This window comes from Protomyctophum bolini (assembly GCF_963924005.1).
Source record: "Protomyctophum bolini genome assembly, chromosome: 2".
NCBI lineage: Eukaryota > Metazoa > Chordata > Actinopteri > Myctophiformes > Myctophidae > Protomyctophum > Protomyctophum bolini.
The window spans coordinates 41,901,283-41,928,303 of record NC_137863.1 but is presented as its reverse complement, the minus strand read 5'-3'; the positions used below and the strand labels follow the sequence as shown (position 1 = coordinate 41,928,303).

Here is a 27,021-nt window from a genome sequence, read left to right as displayed (position 1 = left end):
CCAGCGAGAACATGGCTACTCATGTAGATGGGAGCTCCGGCGAGGGTCTCCAGGGTCGAGTAACTACCGGCTTGCTGGCTGCCTCCACCAAGCCAGCAGTGCTTGGAACCAAACCTCGACTCGCTCCCAAGCCCTTCTCCACCCAGAGGAACGTTATCCGCTCCATCCATGCCCCAAAGACTGTTGCCCCAGTCTCACCAGCATCTAAGAATGTAGGCCCCGTAGCTGAGTCTCCTACAGGCCCTAAACCAAATTTGAATGTTGTCTCCAAACCAATTGACACTGGCGACTCAACGGCAAAAACGGCAGACAAGTCAGAGTCACGTATGATTGGCCAAATTGAGGACACAAAAGTACTCAAATCTATGTCAGAAGCCCCGACCCAGCACTCCTCTCAGCAAAACACCACCTCAGATTCTAAGCTCATCTCTGTAGACGCCCACACCAAGGGACAAACTAAAGCAATCAAAGAAGAAAAAAATAATTTGGAAAAGCAGCATAGTTCTGATCCTAGTTCTGCTCCAAATAATAACTCCAGCTCAGCTTCACAAACCGCTGAGCCCAAATCAAGCCATCCAGATCTTCTTAAGCCAACAGTAACAGCCAAACCAGATAACACTCAAATAGCTAGCCCCTCCATGTTGAGCCCAGCAGAGCAAAAGGGAGAAGAGACGGGAACTGAAACTCACAAGTCCGTCTTTTCTCCTCTTGATCCAAAGCCTCAAGTCTCAATGAGAAAAACAAAGTCCATCGCCAGTCCATCGGCCAATGAAACCTCTCGCCGGGGGACATCCAGGAATCGCCTTTCTATGGAACTTACCTCAAAGTTTGGTACGACTGGTACGACTCCTACAATTCACACCAGCGATGGAGAAAACAAGCCACCACCCTCAGAGCGTAGACACACAACCCCAGCTCAACCAAACAGAATAGGGGAAGGTGAGCTGACAGAGGAGGATAGGTCAGGGGGAAGCAGTATAAAACGCAGAATTAGTCTTCTGCTGGACTCCTCATCGAGACCAGAGGTTATTATGAAAAGGGAGGAGCCACAGATCCTCAGTCCGTCAAATGGCACAGGAGGAGTTAGAGGCCGAATCAAGAGCTGGGCAGCAGACACATCTGAGTCTCCGAGGGCCGAGGACAAACCGCTGTGTCAACCCCGAGGCCGTATTAAGAGGTAGGTTCTGTCTTTTTTTCCCCTTTCAATTTGTCTGAAAACAAAAACATTATAATATTATAATCAAAACAGATTTCATGGCTGCATTTTCCTTTTTATTATTCTTTGGAAGCACACAGAATGAGTTCCTATTTCAACGTTTTAACTGTTTCACAGCCCACAGTCCGAAGAACCACTACTGGAAGATGTTGCAGAGTCTGACCCGTCTACAGTCGATGCAACACCCAAGAACGTCCCATTTGAAGTTCCCCAGAGAGAGTCTCTATCCATACAGGCTGCAGATACTACTCCAGAGGTCTCATCAGCCGGACAACCAGTGGAGAGACCACTGGAAAGATCTGAAGATGCTGCTGCTATTAATGAACAAGAGAGTTCAGCTGATCGTTCTATTGGGGACCCCTCCACTGTGAATGAGAGCCTTCAGCCAGATTCACCCAAAGTCCCCCCCCGCCGCCGCTCAGTTCGCTTCGGGGTAGTAGAGAGATCTGACGGTGGTCCACCGGAGATGCTGGGATCAGAGTCTGACTCCAGCGGAGGGGAGGAGGGGCTCTCTGAGGATGAGCCTGAGGGCGAAGAGCAAGTCTCAGTGCCAGTTTCTAAGAGAGTAGGAGAGATCAAAATGAAAGGGGAGGAAAACCAGAAGTGTTCCGACGCGACTGATAAGGTAAAGCTGAACGTTGAAGAGGAGACAAAACGAGAACAAGAGGACAGAGAGCAAAAATATAGAGACGATGAGAGAGAGAGTGCAAGGCAGGACGACAAAAGACGCGAGGAAGAGGAGAAACAAAGAGAGGAAGAGAGGGAAAGGCAGATACTGATTGAAGGAGAGAGGGAGCGACAGAGAAAAGAGGAGATTGAGATGGCAAGACAGAAAGAGGAGAGGCTTAAAGAAGAGGAGAGACAGAGAGAAGAAGAGAGAGAAAGGGAGAGAGAAGAGAGGGAAAAAGAGAGATTGAGGGAAATGGAGAGATTGAGGGAGATTGAGATGGCAAGACAGACAGAGGAGAGGCTTAAAGAAGAGGAGAGACAGAGAGAAGAGAGGGAAAATGAGAGATTGAGGGAGGAGGAGAGGGAAAAAGAGAGATTGAGGGAGGAGAGACTTAGAGAAGAGGAGACAGAAAGGGAGAGATTGAGGGAAGAGGAGAATGAAAAAGAGAGACGGAAAGAAGAAGAGAGAGAACGGGAGAGATTGAGAGAAGAGAAAGAGAGACTGAGGGAGGAGGAGAGGGCGAGAGAACGACTAAGAGAAGAAGAGGAGAAGCTGAGAGTTGAGAGAGAGGAGCAAGAGAAGGAAAAAGAAAGGCAGCTACAACGTAAAAAGGAAGAGATGGAGAGAGAGCGACTGAGGCAAATAGAAGCTGACAGACTAATGCAGGAGGAAAAGGTGAAAGAGCAGGAGAGAGAGAGACGAGCACAAGATGAAATGGAAAGGAAAAAAGCCAAAGACTTAGAGGAAAGTTTAAGAGAGGCGGTGAGACAGAGCGAAGAAGAGGAGAGCAAGTTACCTGATGAAGAAAAGAACACATGGAAAGAGGGAGAGAGACAGGAGGAGGTGAAGGAAAGGCAGACGGTAGAATCGGAAGACAGACAGACGGAAGAGACTGAAGAGGAACAGAAAGAAGCAGAGAGTCTGCGAGAGGCAGAAGATCAGGAAAGAGAACGGGTAGATCAGAGGCAGGCAGACTCGATGGAAAAAGAAGACGAGGTTGAGACCTCAACAAGTGAAGCACAAATTATGAATTTGATCAGCGTTGATTCCGAAGACATGCTTCCCAAGTCAGAGTCACTCTCGATTAAAGAGGGGGCCGAGGGCCAAATCAAAATGCACAGTGACTTGATTAGTTATGAAGACTTTTCCGTCAAACCTCGGAGATGGGGCTCAAACTCAAAGCCCAGGTCCGACACTACCCAGATGGAGGTGGTTCACCCAGAGGTGGAAGCAGGCAATGTTCTGGTATCCCTGGATGTCAACCCTCGGAACGATGAGACATCAGATAGCCCCAAACCCTCCCCAGACCCAGAGAGACCACGGGAGGCAGAGCAGAGCCCAGGGGAGATGGAGACCGAGGAAGAGGTGTCGAAAACGTTTGAAGGAGAAGAGGTAAATACGCTAGTGCTAGTTCTAACACATTCAACCCAATCCTCTCAGATTATAATGCAATGCTGTGGTATACAGTACATGTTTTCAACAAACCTAGGTACTGACTGAAGCATGAACAGACACATCGATACATGTATGTAGCAAAGTAGTCTTGTCTGAAGCTCAGACCGGGCAGTAGACGATTGGTTTCACAATTCAAATCCGGGTGGTTACATGTACTATACAGTCTGTGGAGGGCTAAAAAAAGAAAAACAGTATGGTAAATAATATGTTGCTAGGGTGGTGACAAGGAGGGAGAGGATTAGGCAAAGGAGCAGAGTTTGTGTACGTGATTGTTTCAACACAACCAACTCAGCCAGCCAGCCAAATATACTGCCAGCCCTGTAACAATAAGACAAATATCTTAGACTTGTTATACTTGCTGAAGTCAGAGCTTGCATGAAGTCAGAGCTGAAGAACTTGTGTGTGTGTCACTATGAGTAGGTGAGACATAATGAGTAATTATGCAGGCATGACATGAACTCCACATCTATTCACTGTGTGCCAGTATTGTATCCGCTCGCCGTGGTCCAGCTGCTCATTGCTTACCATTTAAAAGCTATCAGATCATGGAATGTTGGAGAAAGAGATGGGTGTTGACTTAAGAGAGGTGTGACGATAAGAAACTCCACTATACTCATTTATGCCTTTTATTGTAAATCGCTAGCCTTGTTTTGCTGGTACATTTATAGGCTATATAGATTATTAGCTTTATAAGCTGTAGGTACTATAAAACAGTCTTTGCCACACACATACAAAAGTGCAAAATAGGCATTTTTCTGCCACCTGTCTTAGTAAGGAAATATTAGGCGCCAGTGTGCAGTCAGCCAATTAAGTTGATGTCCATTTCCCTGTTGTGCTCCTGCATACATAAGCATTTGTGCACATGCATATATGCATTGCATAAGCGTTAGTTCAGCTATTTAAAGTGTATTTTTGTCTTTCAGTTGGTGTGTGTGTGTGTGTGTGTGTGTGTGTGTGTGTGTGTGTGTGTGTGTGTGTGTGTGCGTGTGTGTGGAAAAAGGAAGTGAACATGCTTTCAGTTTGACAGCGTGACATGCAGTCTGTAACATTATTCTACAGTATCTGTAGTCTTTGCATAAGAAAACTATTGAGATAAAATAATGCATACATAGCATACATATAGACTCGTACAGAAACATAGACTGATAATTTGGACAAATAAGGAACTAAGAACTAGGTTCTGACTTTGAAGCAGAGGAAGTCAAAAGATACATACATTCATGAGAAAAGGCGATGGGCTATTCATGGCCATCTTGGCTGGGGTATCTGCAACAGCGATGGGTGAGTTGTGTTTGTTTATTTACACAGAAGTGCCTATAATAATAACTAGAGCTGGGATTAAATTAATCTAATTAATCAGAGGCTTTGTAGTTAATTAATCTCGATTAATCGCATTTTAATCGCATATCAATATTTAACCCGAGAACAGTGAGAAACCTTTTTTCTCAAATGTTTTTGGTATCCCAGTGAATAGTGACTACGGGATTCCACTCATTTTCAACATTTTACTGTCATTAATATACCTTAGAGTTGTTGTGTGGATATAATAAGAAAGTCCCCCCCATTCTGTGTTGCCTAGAACTGGAGGTCTGAAAAAAATCAGTAACATTATGAAGTACATCTCAGTGACATCACAAAAATGTACTTCATAATGTTACTGTTTTTTTCAGACCTCCAGTTCTATAGGCAACACAGAGTGGGGGGACTTTTTATTATTTCCAGTGCACACAACGGCACATATCACCCAACAGTGATATATAGGCAGGTGATATATAGGCAGCAAGTGCCTACATAAAGTGTCTTCAGTGTGTATATGAATACTCAAATGTGCTTTACATGGCTGGGCATGAGAAAACAAATAAAAACAACTTTATTATGGGGGAAACAAAAAGGTGCGATTAGTTTATCTGTAGTTAATCGCGATAAATTTTTCTGTAGTTAATTAATCTCGATTAACGCGTTAAAGTCCCGGCCCTAATAATAACTACCACACACCTTTGTGACATTAGTGGTGAAAAACCTTACAAATACAATTCACATGGTCCGAACATATGCCAAGGCTCTGAATCTGAAAATGGCAGGTAAATAAATATAGAATAGATTTCTTTCCAACATGAGAAACGGGAAGCACAAAGCATAAATAACAATGCTTTGTGGTTTCACTGAGTGAAGTGAAATGAACCGTCCAGGCTGACCATATTAGACGAAACAAAGACAATGTCGGGACATACATTTCTGTTGAGTTAATTGCAGTAAAAGTGCCACCCAACACCTGAGTGCAACAAAGCATAAATTGACTTGTCTCTTTTTAGTTCTACTCGATCTCTTCTCCACTAGTCCCTCCCTAACATTTTAGTCTAGTTTTTGTTGATGAAATTGTCATTATATTTAGTCATCATGGCTTCGTTTTTATTTAGTTTTTGTCAGTGAAAAAAAGGTAGTCGACGAACATTTTTCACCATAGTTTTAGTCGACGAAATCAACACTGGGTGCCGGACAAGAAGACGCGTCAATAAATAAGTATACAGGCGTATATACACACCCTATGGGCCTATACAATAATCCCGCCTAATGCAGGACAAGTAAGAGAGTAGCAAGGTAAGCCTATAGTTATGACATCAGCACAAACCACAGGTAACATTGCAGTACTTCATTACTGTAGTCAGCTGACTGACTCGGCTGTTTTCCCATGTCAGTACTATGGTAGCCTCAAGGCTACTGATGAACATAGTACCAACACAAAATTCGAATGCGCACTACTACTAATATTGGTATTACTAATACTATTGGTACTACTAATCAATTGGTAAATTGTGTTAGGTAAGGTATAAGCAGAATAATTCACAATTCTATTAGAACTGCATGTTGAGGCATGGTTGGGGAAGTCATTATAGTCTGCCTGAGATTAATGATACTTTGACCACCAGGAGGCACCATTGTACTCAATAATACCACTACCTGCCTGCCCTACACTATGGAAGAGAAAAATATGTTGTGTAATAGAGATTGTTACAACAGCAATTGTGGATGTTGCCTACCAAATGACCGCTAATTAAGGATATAAGCTAAACTTTTATGGTGACAAAACAAAAAAAAACCTTCTGTCTGACTGACTGGTGAATCGGAGAGCGAGAGCTTAGAGCTATTCAGTTTGGCAATAGCAGAGTGAGTTAGATGTTTGCTGTGCAAACACGGGCTGTGCAGCCAACCGTCAAGACCTCATTCAGACGGAGTGGCTGGCGAACCCAGAGACAGATACGGTAGAATAGATAGATGGGCCTTTTTAGCAAGGATGTGCTATGTGGTCACCGGGCCTCAATTAGACGTGGACACCATTTTACACTCTCCTTCCTTGTCCTCCCTCATGATGGCATATCAGAATGACCATAAATGGTCCCTCAATTGGCTGCCCACCTCTCCTCTCACTTACTCCACTCTGTCTCTCCGCCCCTAAGCGAGCCCCCCTCTCCCACACCCACCTCCATCCACTCTCTCTCTCTCTCTCTCTCTCTCTCTCTCTCTCTCTGTCTCTCTCGCACACACACAGAGGATATGCAAAGTTTCTTGTTTGTGGATGAGCCCACCCTTTTCTCAATCTGCTTTCTGGCTCATCTCTCTTTCATCCATAAACACCAGTACTTCCTGACTCTTGCACTCTCTTGTTCTCTCTCTCACACGGGCTTTGTCCGTCTCTCTCTTGCTGTTTTTACAAAAGCGGAAGAAGGGCAGTTCCTTTAGTCTTTCAGGTACCCTCGTTTACCTACTAGGAGAGAGCCATCGAGGAAGGTACAGAAAGCACCTTGGCCTAGCCTGCCCTCCCTCGTGAATTTCCACTTCTGAGCACAGACCGTAGCTTTGTTTGACACCCTCTGAAGTGAAAGAGTGCAGAGAAAGGGGTGATCCAGCTCTCTCTACCTGGCCTGGGATTATTTAGTGCGGCAGACATTTCCCACGCTGCTTTTTTTTCTCAACAGAAAATGGATATGTGACGAGAGCTGCAGACAAGCTTGAGGATGTTTAAGGCAGAACACATTTTCACAAAAGCGAAAAGGCGAGAGCTGAAGAATGAGGTAAACATTGAAATTGCTCTGAGTAGAGTAAGAGAGACCCTTCTACTTTCTTCTTCGTTATTTAAAGGTGAGACAAAAGGATGAACTTGATATTGCACGTGATTGATAGTTTCCACTGGACGTCATTCTGTGATGATGAGGTAACTTTGGGAATGTTGTCTTGTCTATCGTAAGGAATGCCATAGAGGAATACCAGAAGGACTGTTTTTACTGCGCTAACATTTTTTGGCCAGTTTAAGGAGGCTGTTCTAAGAAGCCGTCCTGCCCTGAACCCGTCAAAGGATGGGGAGAAAAGATGGACCCCACCCACATGGAAGTTGGACTTAAGCTTGCTTAATCTAAAGACACTCTAGACCGCCTTCATTTGACTTTCTACAACATATTTTCTTCACGCTACCCCAGATTAGAGACATGACCTGTCAACGGTAACAACTAGAAGACACTTGAGCCCCTATGAAAGCAGGGCTTGGGTATCCCCCCGGTTACATTGTTTCCATCCTTGTCCGTTGACGAGGCCACCAGCTATGCAGTACTTGGGAGGAAAGCTATCGGCCGCGCAGCTGGAGGTGCTGGGCTGGGTGGGCAGCGTGCGGCGGTCCGTGCACGGGGCTCTGGAGCTGGTCTGGGGCCCAGTGGAAGAAGGGAAGGAAGAAGAAGAAGAGGAAGAGGGCGAGGGCGAGCGAGAGGAAGATGATGCGGGGGGAAGGTTTCAGAGGGCCTTGTCACCACTTCGCAGCTTTGCCAGACGAAGCAGGAGATCCCTGCGTAGCGTGTCCCTCCGAGGTCTGCATAGGAGAACCACCGAAACCTGCCCTGTAAGAGATGATGCACTGTAATGTCTCTGCAAGTCCTACTTTCCATGCACCATGCTCTCTTCTCTGAATATTCTTTTATTAAGACTGACCTTAAAATGGCTTAGATCAGTGAGTGGTTCTCTGCCTTTATTGAGTGGTGCAACCACTCCAAGGAACAGCAATGTCCGTGTTCACCTATGAGTCCGCCTTTGTGTTGGTTCACCTATGTCATGGGTTTTCAACAGGTGGTCCGTGGACCACTGGTGGTCCGTGAAGGTGTTGCATGTGGTCCCTGACCATGCATTTAGTAATGTAGGAAAGTGAAGATTCGTATTTTAATTTATTGTATTGGGTTAGGGTTAGAGAAAGTTGAGAAACAATGCAGTAAATGATCTGGTGACAAATGATGATGCATCAATGTTGTCAGTTACTGGGAAGTCGGATGTCAAGAACTTCCACAGAAAAGTGAGTTAGAATCTTAAGGGAAACCATACCGGATTGCCTGGTTGAGTCACCATTACAAGGAACTGTGCCCATAATCAATCGCAAGTGTCTGCTTACTCATATAATAAGTTACAATGAACAGCAACATGAGTTTAATATGGAAGGTTAATTTCTTTCCCCCACACCATGACCATATCCCCCCTCCCAACACAACAATGGTCCCCAGGTTGATTCTCAGTCAGGGTGGTGGTCCCTGGTTCATACTCAGTTGAAAACCCCTGACCTCTGTGACTACCTATGTGTTGGTTAATGAGCACCAGTATAATGAGTACCTGTTGTGCCAGAAACAGAGAGAGAGAGAGAGAGAGTGTTGCCTGCTAATGAGAGAGAGAGAGAGAGAGAGAGAGGGGGGGGGCATATTTTGAATAATTCTCATGGACTGACACACAACAAGAAACGCCTGCGCCTTGCGGCCATAGATAATTTAACAACCAAACTTAAGCATAGCAAATGTTTCAGTTTCACTCTCAAGGAACAACTCTGTTCACAGTATTAAGTTGGAACGTAATTATTCAAATGAATGAATGTCGGATGTCTTATCTTAGCAGTGTCTATTTCAGAGTCAAAGCTGTAGTGTTGGTAGCAATGTACACAGACTGCATGTGTCTGCTTGTGTGACGCCCGGGACTTCATCTTAACCACTAGCCTAATAGAATTCCCCCTTCTTGGAGATATTAGGCTTTTGGTCATCAGGCAGAGGCTCTGGGGCACTTCTGCTACACATGAGTGCATCTATATATGGTTTAAGAGACGGGAACATTTGTTTGTTTCATAAACAAGCCGGAGTTTATGAGAGCAGCCCGTCTGCTCTCATGAATGGGAATGGGGGCGTCTCCGGCTTTTTACACAAAGATTCAGTGAAGATCTGAAGGAGAATGCCTAAAACCTCTCCAGGGGCTTGAGAAAAGGCATTCTCTGGGCATGTTTGTACATTATTGTAGGATAAAATTACATCAATGTGGAATATACACATCTACTATTACAAAGAAAACATTAATAGACATGTCATACATGTCTGCAACTTACAAGGAGTTGCATTGGTGCGGTTGACCTTGTTGACCTGTTTTGTTGCAAAGAGTTGCGACTAGTTCGCATTGGTGGGGTTTGGGCTTTAGACTCCTTTTTTTGGACTATTAGTTCCTCAGTATTGGTTGGTATATTTTCGGTTAATTGCCCAGCACTAGTTTAGTGCCAAGGCAAACTGATGTGCCCTGAGACAAATCCAGTTGTGCCTTGGGACATTGTGACAACCACATATTATTATTATTATTGCAATATATTATTATAATTATAAAAGTTATGAATATTGTTTTTTGATTTACAGAGGTGAACTCTGTCAACCTAGTGTCTCTATTTTGGTCCCTAACATGTCATTATACTGTGTGAAAAAACTTATGATTATCTTCAAATTATAAAATCTCTCTCTCTCTCTCTCTCTCTCTCTCTCTCTCTCTCTCTCTATATATATATATATATATATTTATTTTTTTTTGGTAAAAATAACCAGTTCAGAGTGTCGCGCATAATGATGCGTTGTGAGCTTGCATAAACGGGGTAACTGCTGATTTCACTAGGAACACAGGTGTGCCTTGAGATTTTGACTTGCCCATTGGTGCGTATTCCTTGGGCACAAAAATGAAAAACCACTGCAGAGCATGACGGAAAAGTAGAGCAGGAGAACTATAAAGAATCTTGAGCATGTCTCAACTTGCCCAGTACATCCTCCACCCCACCACTCGCATGTAAACACACGTGTGCACTCATGCAGACACACAATGTTGTTTTATTGGAGTTAAGTATAGTTTTGGTATATTGGAATTCCAACCATAATTAATGTGGGATGGTGTCAAGAGTAAGTATAGAGTAGTAATAGATGCATGTATGAGCTGATTGCCTTACATAATGGTCTGGAATATGTTTGTATGTACGTATGTGGTAATAATTTGTTGATGTCTGGCTGGAACATTGTATGCCCTACTTTGTCATATGATGGTATCATGCAAAAGCATCACAACACATAGATGCCAGGGCTATTTTTGCCAGATGTTTGCCCGTTATCACATGCCCAGAAGAATAGCGACACTGCGGTTCATATTGTGGACTGCCCCATTCATCTTCTCTCTATATGAAATAGTGATGCACCGAATATTCGGCCGCAGAAAATATTCGGCAGAAAATGGCTAAAAATGCATTTTCGGCCTATTCGGTTTCTGCCCGAATAGTCAGAAAATATATTACCGAATAGTGTATGCAATTAATACATTCAAAAGAGCTGAATAAATGTTTTATGGACCCATGATAGTGATTATTATTTAAGTTAAGTTTTGCCATAACCATTTATTTTGCCATAATTCGGGTACCGTAGCTTTAAGGTATGGCCATGACAGCAATGTTAGGAAAAAAAAGATATATAATATTAATCATATTCGGTTTTCGGCCAACTGTTTCCTATATTCGGTTTCGGCCAAGAAGTTCCCTTTCGGTGCATCCCTAATATTATGAAATGAGGTAGACTTTAACATAACTCACTGCATGACTAAAGCTGAAGGTGTAGACGGACACTCCCATTTGTTTGTTGATGTTCTTGGATGACATCAATCATCGCCATCACCATTGTACAGGTTTCGCTTCCTGTTGCATTTGCTCTTCAGCTTTCTCTGCTATGGATTCGTGGGTTTGTCATTGGTCACACGGTGTGACTTCCACAAGTGGCAATGAATGAGTTTTATGGATGAACTGAAAATGTTTGAGGCAAGAAATATGCATTTATTATCTCGTATAACCATGTGCAATGCCTACTGTAGGCGAGTCACAGGAAAAACATGGTGTAAACGATCCACAAACAAAGCAAAACAAATAAGCAAGGCTTTTAATGCGTAACGTTGATACATTAAAAGCTTTGCTTATTTGTTTTCATAAATGCCGTAGGTTAGGCGTACTAACTGTACCCCACCTGAGGACATCAGAGGACACACACACACACACACACACACACACACACACACACACACACACTTCTGCTCTTGCTGTATGGACAGGTAGTTCTGGTCCATATAGCTCTAATGCGTTTCATTTAGAGCTATGTTACTCTCAGCTTCCGCCGCTCGCATGAATGCAGACCAGCCTCTACTCTTTGGCGTAAATAAAAATAATGTTTTTGCTACTCACCAAAACAAAGGCGAGTTGTGTCCTTAGTGGACGCACTCTGAGCCCCCCACCACACGTATAAACTGTACTTTTTAGCCAAAATGGGATTTTGTTTCCACCGGAAAAAATATATTTTTAGTTACTTTAGTTACTTTTTAGTACTGTTTATACGTGTGGTGGGGGGCTCAGAGTGCGTCCACTAAGGAAAGTAGGCTTTCTAATGACACAACCCGCCTTTGTTTTGGTGAATAGCAAAAACGTTCTTTTTATTTACGCCAAAGAGGAGAGGCTGGTCTGATTTCGATTTGAGATTTAAAACTGAAAGTCCCGTAGCCTTACTGCGCAGGGCAGAATCGTAGAAGCAGTAGAAGGCTATGGACCAGAGCTAGGACTCAGGTAGATGTAACTTGGCTATGCACATCTACACCCACCCTTTTTGAGGCCATAGGCAAATCCTCTCAGTAGCCCATTCATCCACACCATGATTCTGCCAGATAAGAGACATTGTGCAAATGAAGCTGCTTTTTGTGTGACTCCAACAACATCAGTTTCACGCACTACATGGACTTATGAACCAGCTTTTTCAGAAATTTCCAAGACCAGTGCAGTCAACATCTGTTTAGTATCCAGGTAACATGCAGGAAGCTTAAAATAGTGTTTTTGTAAATGTGTACAGTAGTTGTGTGTGTGTGTGTGTGTGTGTGTGTGTGTGTGTGTGTGTGTGTGTGTGTGTCTGCACACGCAGTTGCACGCTTGATATTTGCTGAGGACAAGCTACCCTCTGTGACCAACTCATTAAAAGATGCATGCCTGGCTGCTTGTTGGAGCTCTTTCTCTGTAGTTTGTACTTTATGCATCCCACACAGCCCATCCTCTCCCTCTGCTTTCATTCTATACAGTATATTACACTGTCTAAATGAGAAGATAAGGAAACATTTAAAGCATTATGTGAAATCCTAAAGCCTAAACCACACCTGTTGCAAGTCCTTGCAACTAGTCCCAAGTTTGCATTCTCAACTCCTTGCAACAAAACAGTTTTAAGGTCTTTTTGGGCCTTTTGCCTTTGTTGATAGATCAGGTTGGATGGGGGGGGGGGGGGGGGGGGGGGGGGGGGGGGGAGAGAGAGACACACAGCAAAGGTCGCCGGGATCGGGACTCAAACATGTGACATGCTGTCAGGCTTTACCAGCCTATAGGTGCCCGGACCGCTAGGCCGGCTAGGGCCAGGGCTTTAGGTAGTTAATTGATATACAGTATATACTTTGAAATGCAAGTTCATCCATGTTTTGTTTTTCTTTTCCCTTTTTAAAATGTTTTATTACATTTCTGTCCATATTGCACCATCGTTACCTATATCTATCTAACTATCTCTACTGCGTATTCTCTTATCTCTCCTTTCTGCCACCCCAGGAGCAGATCAAAAGCTACTGTGCAGGGGGAGACTGTTTAGACACAGACGCTTTGGTTAACAGTGAACCAGGAGACCAACAGCATGGGTCCTGTGAACAGGTGTCTCCTGCAATGGACGGGTAAGAAACAACCGTAACTATTCTACCCAAGTCACTCTTACTTTGGACTACAAAATCGATTGACACCAGTTGTCAGTATTGTCCTTTTATGTGTGCTCACTGCTGATGGAAGACCAGTCAAGACATGTTCAAGAGCACATCTGTGTATCATGCTTTAAAGGAGTGGTTTCAAATTATGCTCTAAGATACGTTGTGATTCAAACTGAAGCCCTATTGGCTAGGTACGTACCACATTAACTTAAAGTCGTAAAATAAGTAGCCTACAGGTACAGTCTGAGAGCTACGATTAGCTCACAAGGCAAGAACTTTGATGGACTTTGTGCAAACAAGAATGATGTTTAATGGGTTTTCCTAGACCAAAATGATAGAAATAGAAATGTATTTATCCTTTGCCTGCTTCGTCCATGAAGTTAATGATACGCAAACACATGAAACATGTTTGCACATTTCTCTCAACATAAAATGAAAAACAAAAACAAAGTGTAAGTTAAACTCTGTTTCGCTTTATACCTGCTTCCTTCTTTCCATATATTGCATTTTCCAGATTTAAGCTTACTCTGCCACCTAGTGTTTTATAAAGGCAAAATATGTAATTTCATCTGTGAGGACTTTAACCAAACTCATAATTATTGAAATAAAATGGCAATATCCTCTGCTTCTCAGTTCAGCCTAAATGAATTAAATGGCTTTCCTCCTCCTTCTAGTCCAAAGTGTGACCAGGAAGCTGAAATGTCACCTGATGAACCTGACACTGGAATTCTTGACACGGAGACGGAGCTACCTGCCCTTCCTGAGGTTAGTCTGATAGGTTGTTTGTCCTCCACCCTGATGGAATCGGGTTGTGTGTTTGTTTGTTTGTTACGTCACACTGTGGCATGTATTAGCCACAAGGGGCGACAAAACTATGGAGGAACTCAAGTCCTCCCAGAGTGCCAATGACCAAAGGACTAAAAGACTCCACTAAAATCTGTTTCTGAAAACATTTGTGGCGAAAAATATGTAGTTGCTCAAGGTCAAGGCCACTGCGGCAAGACTCGGAACAGACGCGATAGCCATGTTGTTTGGGAAACACGAGAAGTAGCATTTGCCTCATACTTTTCATGAATCCCTTACAACACACACTACAGCATTAAAAGCTCTGCTTATGTTTTCCACCTAGGATAGGAGTGAACTAATTGTACTACACACACTAATTGCACTACACACAATGACCTCAACGGTGGGTGACATCACCACATGCATGGCATGCGATCACACACTATTAAACCTAGACTTATATAATTGTTTCAAGCTTATCGTGTTCCGTTAAGTAAATAGTCATGTGTTATTTTTATTGTTTTGGCCTAGTAGACATTACTTGTGTTTCGCCAGCAGAGCATCACTGCTGAACAGTGAACACGTTTATTGTTTGTTAATCTTTACATTTCCCTATTGCATGTGGAATGGTAGGAATATCTATATATATATAAGAATATGTTAATTTGCTGTGTGTGTGTGTGGGGGGGGGGGGGGCGCACGTATGTACAGAAAAGGAAAGTCTGCAGAATATAGCTCTCCTGTACAGATTTCAATTCAACACTATTAGTGACATTTCGAAGCAGTGCTGGATTCAAATATACAAAGGGGAGCAACAGTGTACAGACTTTAATTTCCTGTCCATGGGGTCTGGCACCTGCCTAGAAGATTTACTGGAGATACTGATCATTCTTTTGTTGTTCCTTTTATGCACAGAGCACCACCTCTTTCCTGGACAACCAGGTCCAGAGGTCACGGGCAGAGCTGGGCAAGAGGAGGAGCCAGCGAACGCGTCTGCCGACGGCCGCCCGAAACGCCCCGGCGGCAGCATTGCCCGCACATACTGACATCACCTCTCCTACCACTCCTAGTCCTGACTGGAGGGCCTGTGACTCTACAGGTTAGCAACACAACTATTACATCAATCCAGTTCATTCATTCATTCATTCATTCATTCATTCATTCATTCATTCATTCATTCACTCACTCACTCACTCACTCACTCACTCACTCACTCACTCACTCACTCACTCACTCAAAATGAATTACTTTATTTGTAATTATATTAAAGCCTTAAATCTTAAAATGGTGTGCATGTAGATTAACTGGAGAGTGCATCAACCACATACAGTAGTTGGCAATGTTTCTGGATCCATGTCCTTTCCCCCCATACCCTGCAGTAGTTTCCTATCTCTCCTATCTAAGTAAAGCAAAAGAAAGGCTGGCTAAAATATTAATCATCTCATCTTATTAATCTAATATCCTAACAATATTTTATAAAAAAATAAAATGCATTATTAATAGTTTGTTTTCACGTACAGGTACAAAAATAAAACATTGCAAGCTAGTAAGCAGCTAATACAATTAATAATGGGTGTGTTAGATTTAGGTGTGCCCTGAGCCATGGATATTGGATGGATACTATGCCAATGTGCATAGTAAGTCAACAGTCTTGTCAATGCTTGCACATTCTCACTCCTAGATCTAAAACGCCATTTATTAATTGTATTAGCTGCAGCTGTGTCTCATTGGATGGACCTTTATGGAAGTGAAGCGTAGGGTTTCATGCCCATAGTAAAGTGAAAAGCAGTCTGGAAACATGAGTGTATTGTATAGTATGTTTGTACTAATCGGTCCATTAACTGTCTTACCAAGATGGAGAAGCGGTATGTTCCAAGAAGCGGGCATCAGAGTCTGAGGAGGAGCAGCCCAGACTGAAGGAGGTCGTTTCTCCGCCTCCTACTTCTCAGAGGGTCGCCATTTTCCCTGGGATGAATCCCTCTGCCCTCATGGTAGGTGCTGTTTAAAAATATTCAATAAAAAAACAATGATTTTCCAAGTTTGCTAAGGCAATGATGATAAACGGTAGGCTTCCATTTGAAAACGAACCCTGAGGAGCTGTGTGCTTGTCTGTGTCCTGCTTTTAAGGCTCAGCTGAAAAAGAGAACGGGAGGAGCCGTCGAGGAAAGCCCAGAGAAAGTGGAGGAGGAGAGTCCAGGTGAGGAGCTAGCGCCACCGACCTTTCAGCTCACACGCCCCCCTCGTTCCCCTGCTCTGCTGGCCGGGGCTGCTCGAGTGCTGCCCCCTCTGGGAGGCACAGACGGAGGGTAAGCACCAAGCTATACAGCAGAATCATTACAAAACCTTGAAAACGTACCTTGAAATATATCGTTGCTGTTGGGGGGGAAACCTTGTCTCCATATTTCATTTATTTTCCATAAATGAATGCCCCGTCTTATATTTCATCGCATGACAGTGTTGCGCAAAAGTAACGTAAATGTCAGATCTATAGTCGCTCACAAGTTTCAACCTCTGAACGTTCTTTGTCTAACCCTAATTTTCCGGAAATGTTTGCCTGTAATGACATGGCCCGAATAGGGTCACCAGTTTTGAAGTCATTCATTCTGTTTGTTGGTATTATAAATGAAAAGTATGACCTATTAAAGCATGTAAATAAAGGTAAGTTTCCATTGAAACACTGTTTTTCCCATTTCCTGAAAAGTAACACAAGGTTTAGACCCGACAGTGACAATATACTGTACATTCTGGGACTGCATGATGATTGCGTGATTGTGTCTCCTAGGACAAACTCTGCCCCCTCCTGGTTGAAAGAACTGAAGTCAAAGAAACGTTTGAGTCAGTGCGACAATGAGGCCTAACCAGACACAAATGAGTCAACATTGGTGAGGAGGGAGTAATGTTTGAATACCTTGCTGCTGCATGGAATATAGTTAACCCATTAAGACCCGAGTCTGATTCTAAAAATAAATTCTAAACTGTTTTCTGAACGACATATTTTGCTATCTTCAGTGGTGCTCAAACTTCTTCATGTCATGGACCCCCATCTCAAAATATTTTGACACAGAAGCAAAGATTTTAGTTAAGAAAATGTTCATTTTAAAAATATATACAGTATATTCAAATATATCTGCTATTTTTGAATAGTCAGTATAAAATGATGTGACGCTATATTAACTACTTTTGCTGGGGTCCCCCTGGTACCTCCCCGGATCCCACTTTGCGAACCAATTTGATATGCATACCCGGTAGCTCAAATCTGTAATGACACGGATGCTTTCCCAGTTTGAATGGGCTCATGTATGGCATGTCTGCCACTCTGATCATCAGGCCCCATATTCCTCCTGACCTTGACTTACTCTTGTGCGTGTAATTGTTTGCATAGTGATGCTAAAATGCACTTTATGGGTTTATTGTCTTTCAGGAGACGCTGACGTCCTGAAGTGGAGCAGGAACACTTCCATCTCAGCTATGATTTCTGAGAGAACTCGTGGGATTGCTCCATGTCTGTGTCTTCATGCAGACATGAACTGGAAATATGCAAAGAGGAAATGTATGCTTTTGTGAGGCATGTTGGCCTTTGAGCACCTTTTGTAGACAATTCAGAATACTTTTGTTATTTGTGAATTCGGAATACTTTTATTATTTGTGAATTCAGAATACTTTTGTTATTATTTGTGGAATAAATCAGGTTTCTGAGATGAGATCATCCAATCCAAGTGCCTTCCAAGTGCCAAGAATGATCTGTTTTGGTCAAGCACACAATTCATCTACTGTCATATCAAATTGTTATTGTTTTGCCTTTAGTTTTGATGTGCGAGAGCACTGTAAGCTGTATCTAATGGGGTTGAAGGTACATACTGTAGACCTACAAGGTGATCACGCTTAAAGTATTGGAAACACTTGAGCTGTGTGTAAGCGCACACACACAAACAAATGCAAAAGAAAATATGTACAGAAAATATGAAAACGGTAAATCATGGATTATAATATAAAATGCTCAAAATGACTTGCATTATGACTTAAATTATTGTACTGCACCACACACAAGATTGACCCCAAAAACACTTTAAAGACTTAACATGAAATTCCATCCATAAAGCACAAAGACAATAGAAAGGGAAACTACTGTACATATATACTGTATACTACATATACTGTATACCTAAATGGCATCTATTAACTTTGTCTCTTGTTGGTTAATATGAATATTTTGATCTGTATGATGATGATTGTGGGAATATAATGTTTTTCTATGCAATGTACTTTTTATGCGAAGTGTATTCTCAAACTTTATAAATTGGTTAGAGGCCTGGCTCGCTGCCTTGGAGTCGGCTGTGGAATGTGTGCCCAGTGGGTCACTTTTGGTAAGCAGAACTGGCACTGCTTGCATTTTTATGAAAGCGGTGTCGATGCAGCATGGCCGTATGCGATCTAACGGGTCGCACTTTTGGAATAAAATGGAAATAAATGTGTCTTCATGAAACTTCATGTGCCGCTGGCTTTTGTCAGGGTCAGGAACTGGGTCTCAGCCCTGTGTACAAAGGGTTGGAAACTCAAGTGCAAGAGACAACTCAACAGTTTATTACTGCAAAATGAAAACAAAAACGTAAGCACAGAAGATAAAAAATATCCAATGCTCATGCAGAAGATCGAATGAAATAAAACGAGTAAACAAACTGAAAAGCAGTGTCTAAAACAGTCTGCGAGGAAACAATTTCTCTTGCCGAAAACTAAGAACATCATTGTCAGCGCTATATGCATCAAAAAGTTGGAGAAGTGAGTTGGCCAAAGAGGATATATAGATAAAAATGGCAGTGTGAAGCAACAGAACATTTGAAGATACTAAGTAGTAATACTCGAGAAAGTGGTACAAGATAGGCGTCTGGGCAGCCAAATAGTTGGGTGTGGCCAATAGTGCTGAGTTGGGTTGATCTCTGAATCCTCCTGGCTGGCAGTGTGTTTTGCCCACTAGGGCCATGAGCAGGCTGGCAGCATGGGCAGTGCAGGGCAGTGAGTGCCAGTGTGCCAGGGGCAGAGGGCAAGTCTATTGAGAGGCAGTGTGATGGACACAATGGAAGCGACAGACTTGCTGCATCAACAGGGTTTTTGCTGCTGTGGCCAGAAATAAACCATAAATACCCCCCACCGGCCTCCACTGACCACTCACCAGGCCTCCACACTCACACGCCCTCACACTGAGCGAGACAGAAAACAGAAAAAGAAAAAGAAAGAAAAGACGGAGAGAGTGTGGCTTGTACGTGGTGCAGTGAAGCACAAGCCATCCAGGTAAAAAAAATAAGAAATATTACCCCTCTCCCTCAACAGGTCTTCCATCTTCCTATTTAGTGGCTTTCACAAGTTTATTTTCGCTGCCTACCAAATCTGCATATGCATTCTGAGTTGTGTTTTAATGAGAAATTGCCAGATGAAATTCGGTTTTGCATGCTGCTGAATTTGCACAGCAAAAATTTGTCAATGTTTTGCTTTCAGGCTTTATAGGCACGATTAGGCGAAATATCACTGCATGATGTCCTCTATTTTAAATTGAAAACTGACCAACTTTTCATTTAATTATTGCGTATTTTTACTGCATTTTACTTTTCAAGCATAGTGAAACTTGCCGGGATGCAATACTGTATGTGCACATACCCATCTGTAGCACGGGAGAGTGCTAAGGTCAACTGATCCTGAATCTGTACTTGTGCATTGCAGAGGGAAAATGTCAGAACAGCAGGGAGCTCCAGATCAGCTGGCTGCGGGGAAGAGCCAAGGAGGGGCCGGAGCCACTTTTAAGGTACAGTTTCTAGGTTTAACTAAGTTTTGTGAATGTAATGTGTGTTGATGAATACAATTTACAATTTAGCAGACTTAATCCAGAGCGATTTACAATAAGCGAGGACAAAAACATGGTAATACATCAAATACTTAAAAAATAGTCATTATGAATACATGAATACTGGGGAAATATACTGCATGTATGGGTTGCACAGCATGTGGAAATGCAGCATGTGTAGAGAATCCACATTATGGTTTCAAGATGTGATAATATAATCGTCTTCTTCTGGCTTGCAGTTGGCGTGTTTTGAGTTTGAGAACTTCTCTGGGAAGAAGGTGGAGTTGTCTGCTGAGTGTAAGGATGTGATGGAGAAGATAGAGAGGGTGGGCTCGGTCATTGTGGAGTCGGGACCGTGAGTAATCCAGTTTTGCAAGCAAACACCATTCACTGGTTTAGTCAGATTGTTTCCCATGCACCGTTGTACCATCATTCAACAGTTGCTGTTTGGGTTAGAAGCATGCATGCCTATGTGATTGTCTAACACCCTTGTCCCTTCATGTCCTGCAGCTGGGTGGGGTTCGAGCGTAGCGGCTTTCAGGGAGAGCAGTTTGTGCTGGAGAAAGGAGAATATCCCCGTTGGAGCACATGGACTAACAGTCAGAGTAGCTATTGTCTGGCCTCCTTCAAGCCACTCAGAATGGTTAGTATGCCGGGAGGGGAGGCGGATTCATGCTTCTGCTTTTGATGCCCCCCTTCTGGTCATGTTTTATCCCTGATTTTGGTCAGACTGTATATTTTTCATATTTATTATTATCACAATTTAATTAAATATGTATGTTAACCACATTAATACTGGTATGCCTATTTGAGCTAAATTAGAATTTGTCAAAAATGTTTCACTATTTTACATTTAGAAAATACATACATGCACAAAACACATTGCAATGCAACATATGTGAGCTTGTATATAGTATATTTGTCGTAATTATGGCGAGGTATATATAATATATCGGTAAGTTAAGTGGTTAGGCCCCCTCCCTCCCTGTTTTTGTTTTACACATGGAAACCTAATACCAATATTGATTGTGTCTTTTATTGGCAGCCTATTATTATAAACTGCTCATTACACAGACAGGAGTTTAATTCACAAAATATGACTTGTTGTTTCTCTCTATAGGACAGCGCAGACCACAAGCTGCATCTGTTTGAAAATCCAGGCTATGCTGGCAGAAAGATGGAGATTGTGGATGATGATGTCCCTAGTCTATGGGCTCATGGCTTCCAAGACCGGGTGGCCAGTGTCAAAGCTGTGAATGGAACGTAAGCCTTTCCAAAGCCCCATTGGGGCTCCAGGTGTCTTTGCATATCCATGCAGGACGCTAAACGTTTGTTTGTGGCTGTGTGGGCTTCTAGGGAATGTACATCGAAGCCAGTGTGAAATCCTAGGAAAGCATGCAAAGTTTTGTTTGGTTCCTGCAGTCAAGATATCTCCTCTCGTAGGACACGTACCACTACCATTAGGAAGTACTTGATGTGCTCAATTGTATCGTACCATTGAACATTGAACTGTTAGTCCATTGGTACTCCTGCATTACTGTGATGAGCTTTCTTCTCTTCTCTCTTAAGGTGGATAGGGTACATGTTTCCAGGCTACAGAGGGCGTCAGTATGTGTTCGAGCATGGTGACTACAAGCACTGGAACGACTGGGGAGCCTCTGCACCTCAGATCCAGTCCGTCCGACGCGTGCGGGACATGCAGTGGCACAAGAGGGGGTGCTTCACCGCACCTGCACCTGCCCCTACGCCTGTTCCCAATCCCACCCCCAACCCCAACCCCGTCCCCAACCCTACTCCCAACCCAAACCCCACCCCCAACCCTAACCCCGCACCCCCTGCTCCTCCATCTGCTCCAGCTGGGACAAACTGAAGTCAGTTAGTTCCTCCTGTATAGTCCAGGCCCTTGCAATCCTGCCTTCTCCTCTCAAAGGCCCAAAACGTCACAATTGGAAGTGACAATAATGAACCATATACTGTATATTGGTTGGAAATAAAGGCTTATGAGAAAATTGACAATGTGTTATTTATTTTTTTATGATTCAAAATTGTATTGCTTTTTCAGTTTATTCACAAGGGAATAACTGAGAATGTACCTAGAATAATCATACAAACAATTAAGACAACAAATGAAACAAAACTAGACAAGAAAATAATAAATACATTACACAACGAAATCTTTACAGAAAAGATAATACAAAACAGACAATACAATACAATACAATACCATACAATAAAATTATAATAAAAAAAAAAAATAATAATAATAATAAAAAAAGGAAAAATAAATGCCATTGCACCTGGGTAAAATTAATTTACACTGTATTCAAGGAAAACAAAAGAGAAAGGAATGTTGCGCTCACACCTCAATCTCGGACAGCAATATGCATTATGTATCCTCCCCATTTCCGGATATGACAATGTGTTATTTATTTTACACAATGAGTGTGTTCGTCTAATGTTGTTTTGACATTTTATGGATATTATATGCAGGGCTTGCAGGCCCAGCGTCATGGGGGCATTTCCCCTTTAACCAGACCATCTAGCTAGCCCCATCAGTCAAGACTGGTGGTTAAAAACAAAAAACCTTCTGGTAGCCTACTTTTTAATTCCGGTGTCAAGCCTTCCTCAGCAGCGTGTTGCGAAGGTGGTCAGTGGTGTTGCGTGTACCAGGAGGGACATGACAAGGACTTCAGCTGTAAAACATTAAAAAATAAATCGCATAAGCTGCTCCCATATAGCCTACTGTACTTGCACACCCCTACATAGCCTAGGGGCTACTGTATACTTGCACACCCCTATAGGCTACCATTGCCGGCTAGCACCGGCTCTGATGTCAAATAAAAACAGCAAAGAAACTAAATCATCCCTGGAAAACAGCAGCAAAGAGAATGTGCTGTTGTCAGCAGGATACAGTATTATAACCTAATATATTACAGCAGTGGTTCTCATGGGTCCGGGGACACAAAAGGGTCCTTGATGGGTTTCCAGGGGTCCCCAGCAAATTGAGTATAACAATGTATTGTAAACACATTAAGTATTTTGTAATCTGGAATAGGTGTTTGTTATTTATTGTTTTGAAATGTTTTCAGTTCAAGTTCAACTAAACAAAATTGACTCGCTGGCAAAACATATTTTCAAATAATAGGCTATATATCAAGCAATGAAAATATACAGTCAGTGTAGGTACAGTAGGCTACATAATTAAATTTACTTAGTTACGTTACAGCACTGTTCGCATTGAGCTGAGCCGATATACAGGTAGGCGGCAGGCCTATGTTTTAGCTTTTCCTTTTTCTTTATTGCTCTGTAAGGCACTTTATGCATTTCATGTCACATATATCCCCTTTAATAAAATTGTTCGGACAATATTTTTAGCAAAGGGTAGGCCTATACCAAATTTCCCACAAAATGAACCTGTTGGATGCCGGACTAAATAAGCATAGATCGCATCATTTGCATGTAAATATAAACTGTAAATAACTTGTATAGAACTCTCTTTGTTTTGGATTTGTACCACCATGAAAAACGTCGCCGTCCCTGGGTGGACTCGAACCACCAACCTTTCGGTTAACAGCCGAACGCGCTAACCGGTTGCGCCACAGAGACTATGCTGACCAACTGTGACGTAGTTGTAGTCTAAAAATCTCCCACTGAGCAATAGTCCCCTATTAGACGTCCGGATACTGTAGGCAGCGTGCGAGTTCAAACGAATGAAACCATAGACCGTAAAATACATTGTAGCTGTTTGAAGTGTTGTGTGTGTGAGAACTGTGAAGTTGAACAACACACAAACGCACTCATTCATCATCACATTCACATGTTTCTGTATCGTTTACATTCTACCACTAGAGGTCAGTGTTGGACCATATATGTCTCTGTGTACAGCTTGGAGACATGGGCGGGGACGAGGGCGGGGAGCGCGCAAACATTTGAAACTTGTCCGGAAGCAACGTTAGGGAAAAGAATACCGAACGGGTTGTGTGTGTATATTTTGTTCATGTTTGTCAATGTTTCATTTTTAACTGGAAAGGATAACTTTAAAGTGTACATGACGCTCTGGTAAGTTATTCACTTTGGTGAACTGTTCTTATTTTGCGCGAGCGGGTGTGCTAGCGAACAAGCTATACGCTAACGCTACACAAAGCTGTTTAGCTGTTTTAAAAGATGTTAATGTTTACACACCATGCTGGGCTTCCTGTCATTTGAAAACACTATCTGGGAACACATCAGCTAACTGAAGTCTGAAGATAATAGACATTATACCCGCCCCTGCTATGTTTTTTCCGCCTTTCTTTTTAATATAATCTGGTGCATGTTCATCTGTTCAGGTTGCCTATAATACAAGAATCATGTTAAAGTTCAAATTCGAGAGTCCACTCAGTCCAGGACGCATGAAGGTCCCGTGTTCCTCTGAAGACCCCATCACGGGTCGCATCTCCAGACTCAACCTGCTGTTTCAGGTGAACCTTCATCTTATCATGTCACATCTGATGTTTCATAATAGAGATATTAAACACATCATTATTCAATTATTCTACATTGTTATAATAATGAGTCTGTGGCCATATATCTACTATATAATAACACATGCTGTATAAATAATAAACATGTACAAGTACATCTAGCCAAGATTTTATCAAGTTTGACAGTTCAGACTTGATAAACTATTGATCCAAGGATCTTCTATATAATAATAAACATGTTATTATGCTATCAGTGATTCTCGACCCAAGCCTTTTAATTTCACAGACCCCCAGTTTGATATTAATTAGCACACATACCCCCATTTGATCCTGATACGTTTTTTTTAATTTATCTCTGGGACCCCAATCTATACTGTAAAATAAATCATCACTGTTCACAATAGTTACCAAATCCATTCCGTCTGTCACAGGGTGATGTTAATACTGAATGTTAATGACTGTATTTTAATTTCAACTTCCCTCGATCAATATTGTCTCATTGCAAATGTAAGCTGGAGCCCAATCAGCCGAACCCTTTTGCAACAATAATGCCAGAAGATATTATATTCAACGTTCAGTCTTAAACATTGTACTGTATTTTCTTTCCCAGTGTTTTGTGATATCATGCACATCGTTGAAAACCGTTGGAGACTATTCACATTGTTGCTGCTTGCAGTACGTGACTTCCTCGAGTCGTCATCCTGTGTTTGTGTGTTGTGTGTCCCAAGGGTCGGGTCAGTCTCTGTGGCCTGCAGGGAGGAGGTCATTTGGGCAGGGAGGAGTTGCTGGATGCTCTGGTCCTTCTCTACCAGGAGTGTAGCTCCCCACAGCTCATGAAGATAGAACATATTGCCAAGTTTGTTAACAAATGTAAGTGTACCCCATGTACTGTATAACACACTGTTTCCCAAACAGTGGGTCGGGACCCATTTGTTGGTCACGGAGAAACTTGTATGGTTCATGGCGATATATATATATATATTCATTATTCACATTATTTTAAATAATAAAGCATTTTGGCTATAGGAGCGGGACGTTTCTGATAAAATGAATGAATATAATAATATTGAATAAAGAAACTTGTCTGGGGTGCACTGCACACAAAAGCCAGAGTAAATGTCAAAAAGTGTTTTAATATGAAATACCTGTGTGTGTGTGTGTGTGTGTGTGTGTGTGTGTGTGTGTGTGTGTGTGTGTGTGTGTGTGTACGCTTGCAACAGTTTCTGAGGTGTTCTCAGAATTACAGGACCTGCAGCCTGGTCCTAATGATTTTGAGGAGCGTGCAGTGGTGGGACGTGGCCGTTTTGCAGAGGTGAAGGTAGTCCGGGAGAAGGCCACTGGGGATGTATGTGCCCTCAAAATCATGGAAAAGACAGTTTTGCGTACACAAGAAAATGTAAGTATTGTTTGTTTGTGTACATGATATTTGAACATTGTAACTAGAGTTCTGATCGAAAAAGCTGCCCATACTGTCTAAAATGCTGGTATCCCTATCCACGAGTGTGCTATGACAAGCACGTCATTTATCACATGATAATGTTTTTACAGTAATATTTTGAATTCTTCGGCTGATGTCGCACAGCAGTTTTTGACTCTTACTGCATTATTATTTTACTAACTAACTTGTAGCTGCACTTTAACAATTATTAATGTATCAGTGGTTCTCAAATCTTTTATTACATTTTTATTTGTATCTCCCCAATTTAGTTGTTATGCCAATTAATACCTCGCCACACACATTTCTGCGTGATATCGTATCCTACTGACGCACCTGCCAGTGAGGAGCCTCCACCAGGAGGACGTACTAGAGCATGGGTGGGCAACTGGCGGCCCGGGGGGCCACATGCGGCCCCCACCATCACTTGATGCGGCTATTTTTGCTCTAACAGTAATATGCAATGAGGCCCTCTGTAGTGAGGGTGGAAATATATTGGCCCTCGCCATCGTCAAAGCTGCCCACCTCTGTACTAGAGCCTTCGTCCTACTCCTCCCGCCCAACACTCCCCGCTGACACGTGCTGCGCCAGCCTGTAGAAGTCTGTGAACCAATATCCCCCTCCCTGCCCGGCTTCCCTCTCCCTGAACACAGGCCAATAGTGTTCATAATAGACTAGACGCCCGGATGCACCCCCCCCCCCCCCCCCGAGCGCTACAAACGTTTTAATTTCAAGGACTCTCATAACTCATAAACTGAGATCATGGATTTCACAATGCCGCACCAGACTTCCCGATCCCGACATTGCCATCCTCAGTTACAGATACCCTTCCTAGTCTGAAAGTCCTTTTTGGACTTTTTACTTATAGTCATCAACCCGTTTCAAAATAAGTGTTTTGATAACGTGGTTATTGTTGGATTAGCATATATATACTTATTCAGTTTTTGTCTCATGAGGCACACACAGTCACTGATTATGTAAGTTGTAAATTAATTTAAAAAATGGACCGCCTAATATTCTAGCCTAAGTACTAATTAAACATCAATCGACGTACATGCATCATATCATCATATATTCTATTGTTTTGAA

General features: G+C 42.6%; 2 protein-coding genes and 1 pseudogene across 5 annotated transcripts in view; all 3 read left to right on the top strand.

The window, feature by feature from the left end:
• LOC308330559 (uncharacterized protein) lies at positions 1-18,680 on the top strand. 3 transcript variants are annotated; one of them, XM_080785482.1, is made up of 9 exons: positions 1-1,177; positions 1,334-3,278; positions 13,267-13,385; positions 14,090-14,180; positions 15,117-15,300; positions 16,056-16,192; positions 16,329-16,507; positions 16,984-17,083; positions 17,623-18,680. In XM_080785482.1, exons 1-8 carry the CDS (start codon positions 12-14, stop codon positions 17,057-17,059), a joined length of 3,897 nt encoding a protein of 1,298 aa, XP_080641608.1. In that variant the 5' UTR covers positions 1-11; the 3' UTR covers positions 17,060-17,083; positions 17,623-18,680. The 3 variants fall into 3 exon arrangements, with proteins under 3 accessions (XP_080641608.1, XP_080641607.1, XP_080641606.1); XM_080785481.1 differs by having other exon boundaries at positions 1,334-3,290; positions 17,626-18,680; XM_080785480.1 differs by having other exon boundaries at positions 1,334-3,290.
• LOC308334254 (beta-crystallin B3-like) lies at positions 18,679-21,904 on the top strand (annotated as a pseudogene). Its single transcript has 7 exons — positions 18,679-18,736; positions 19,186-19,487; positions 19,914-19,995; positions 20,274-20,389; positions 20,545-20,677; positions 21,155-21,297; positions 21,604-21,904. The product of its transcript is annotated as a beta-crystallin B3-like (transcript).
• Positions 21,905-23,978: 2,074 nt separating this feature from the next.
• cita (citron rho-interacting serine/threonine kinase a) overlaps positions 23,979-27,021 on the top strand; it is a 59,019-nt gene continuing 55,976 nt past the window's right edge. The window contains exons 1-4 of the mRNA XM_080785467.1: positions 23,979-24,093; positions 24,363-24,494; positions 25,226-25,367; positions 25,718-25,893. Coding sequence (XP_080641593.1) covers positions 24,384-24,494; positions 25,226-25,367; positions 25,718-25,893 — 429 coding nt within the window. The 5' untranslated portion in view covers positions 23,979-24,093; positions 24,363-24,383. The remainder of the gene's footprint in view (positions 24,094-24,362; positions 24,495-25,225; positions 25,368-25,717; positions 25,894-27,021) is intronic.

Bases quoted from the DNA above. Each gene is read 5' to 3' on its own strand.
- LOC308330559 (XM_080785481.1), top strand. From the start codon at position 12: ATGGCTACTCATGTAGATGGGAGCTCCGGCGAGGGTCTCCAGGGTCGA. The intron at 1,178-1,333 runs GTAGGTTCTGTC...ACTGTTTCACAG, and splicing joins CCCCGAGGCCGTATTAAGAG to CCCACAGTCCGAAGAACCAC. The intron at 13,386-14,089 runs GTAAGAAACAAC...TCCTCCTTCTAG, and splicing joins GTGTCTCCTGCAATGGACGG to TCCAAAGTGTGACCAGGAAG.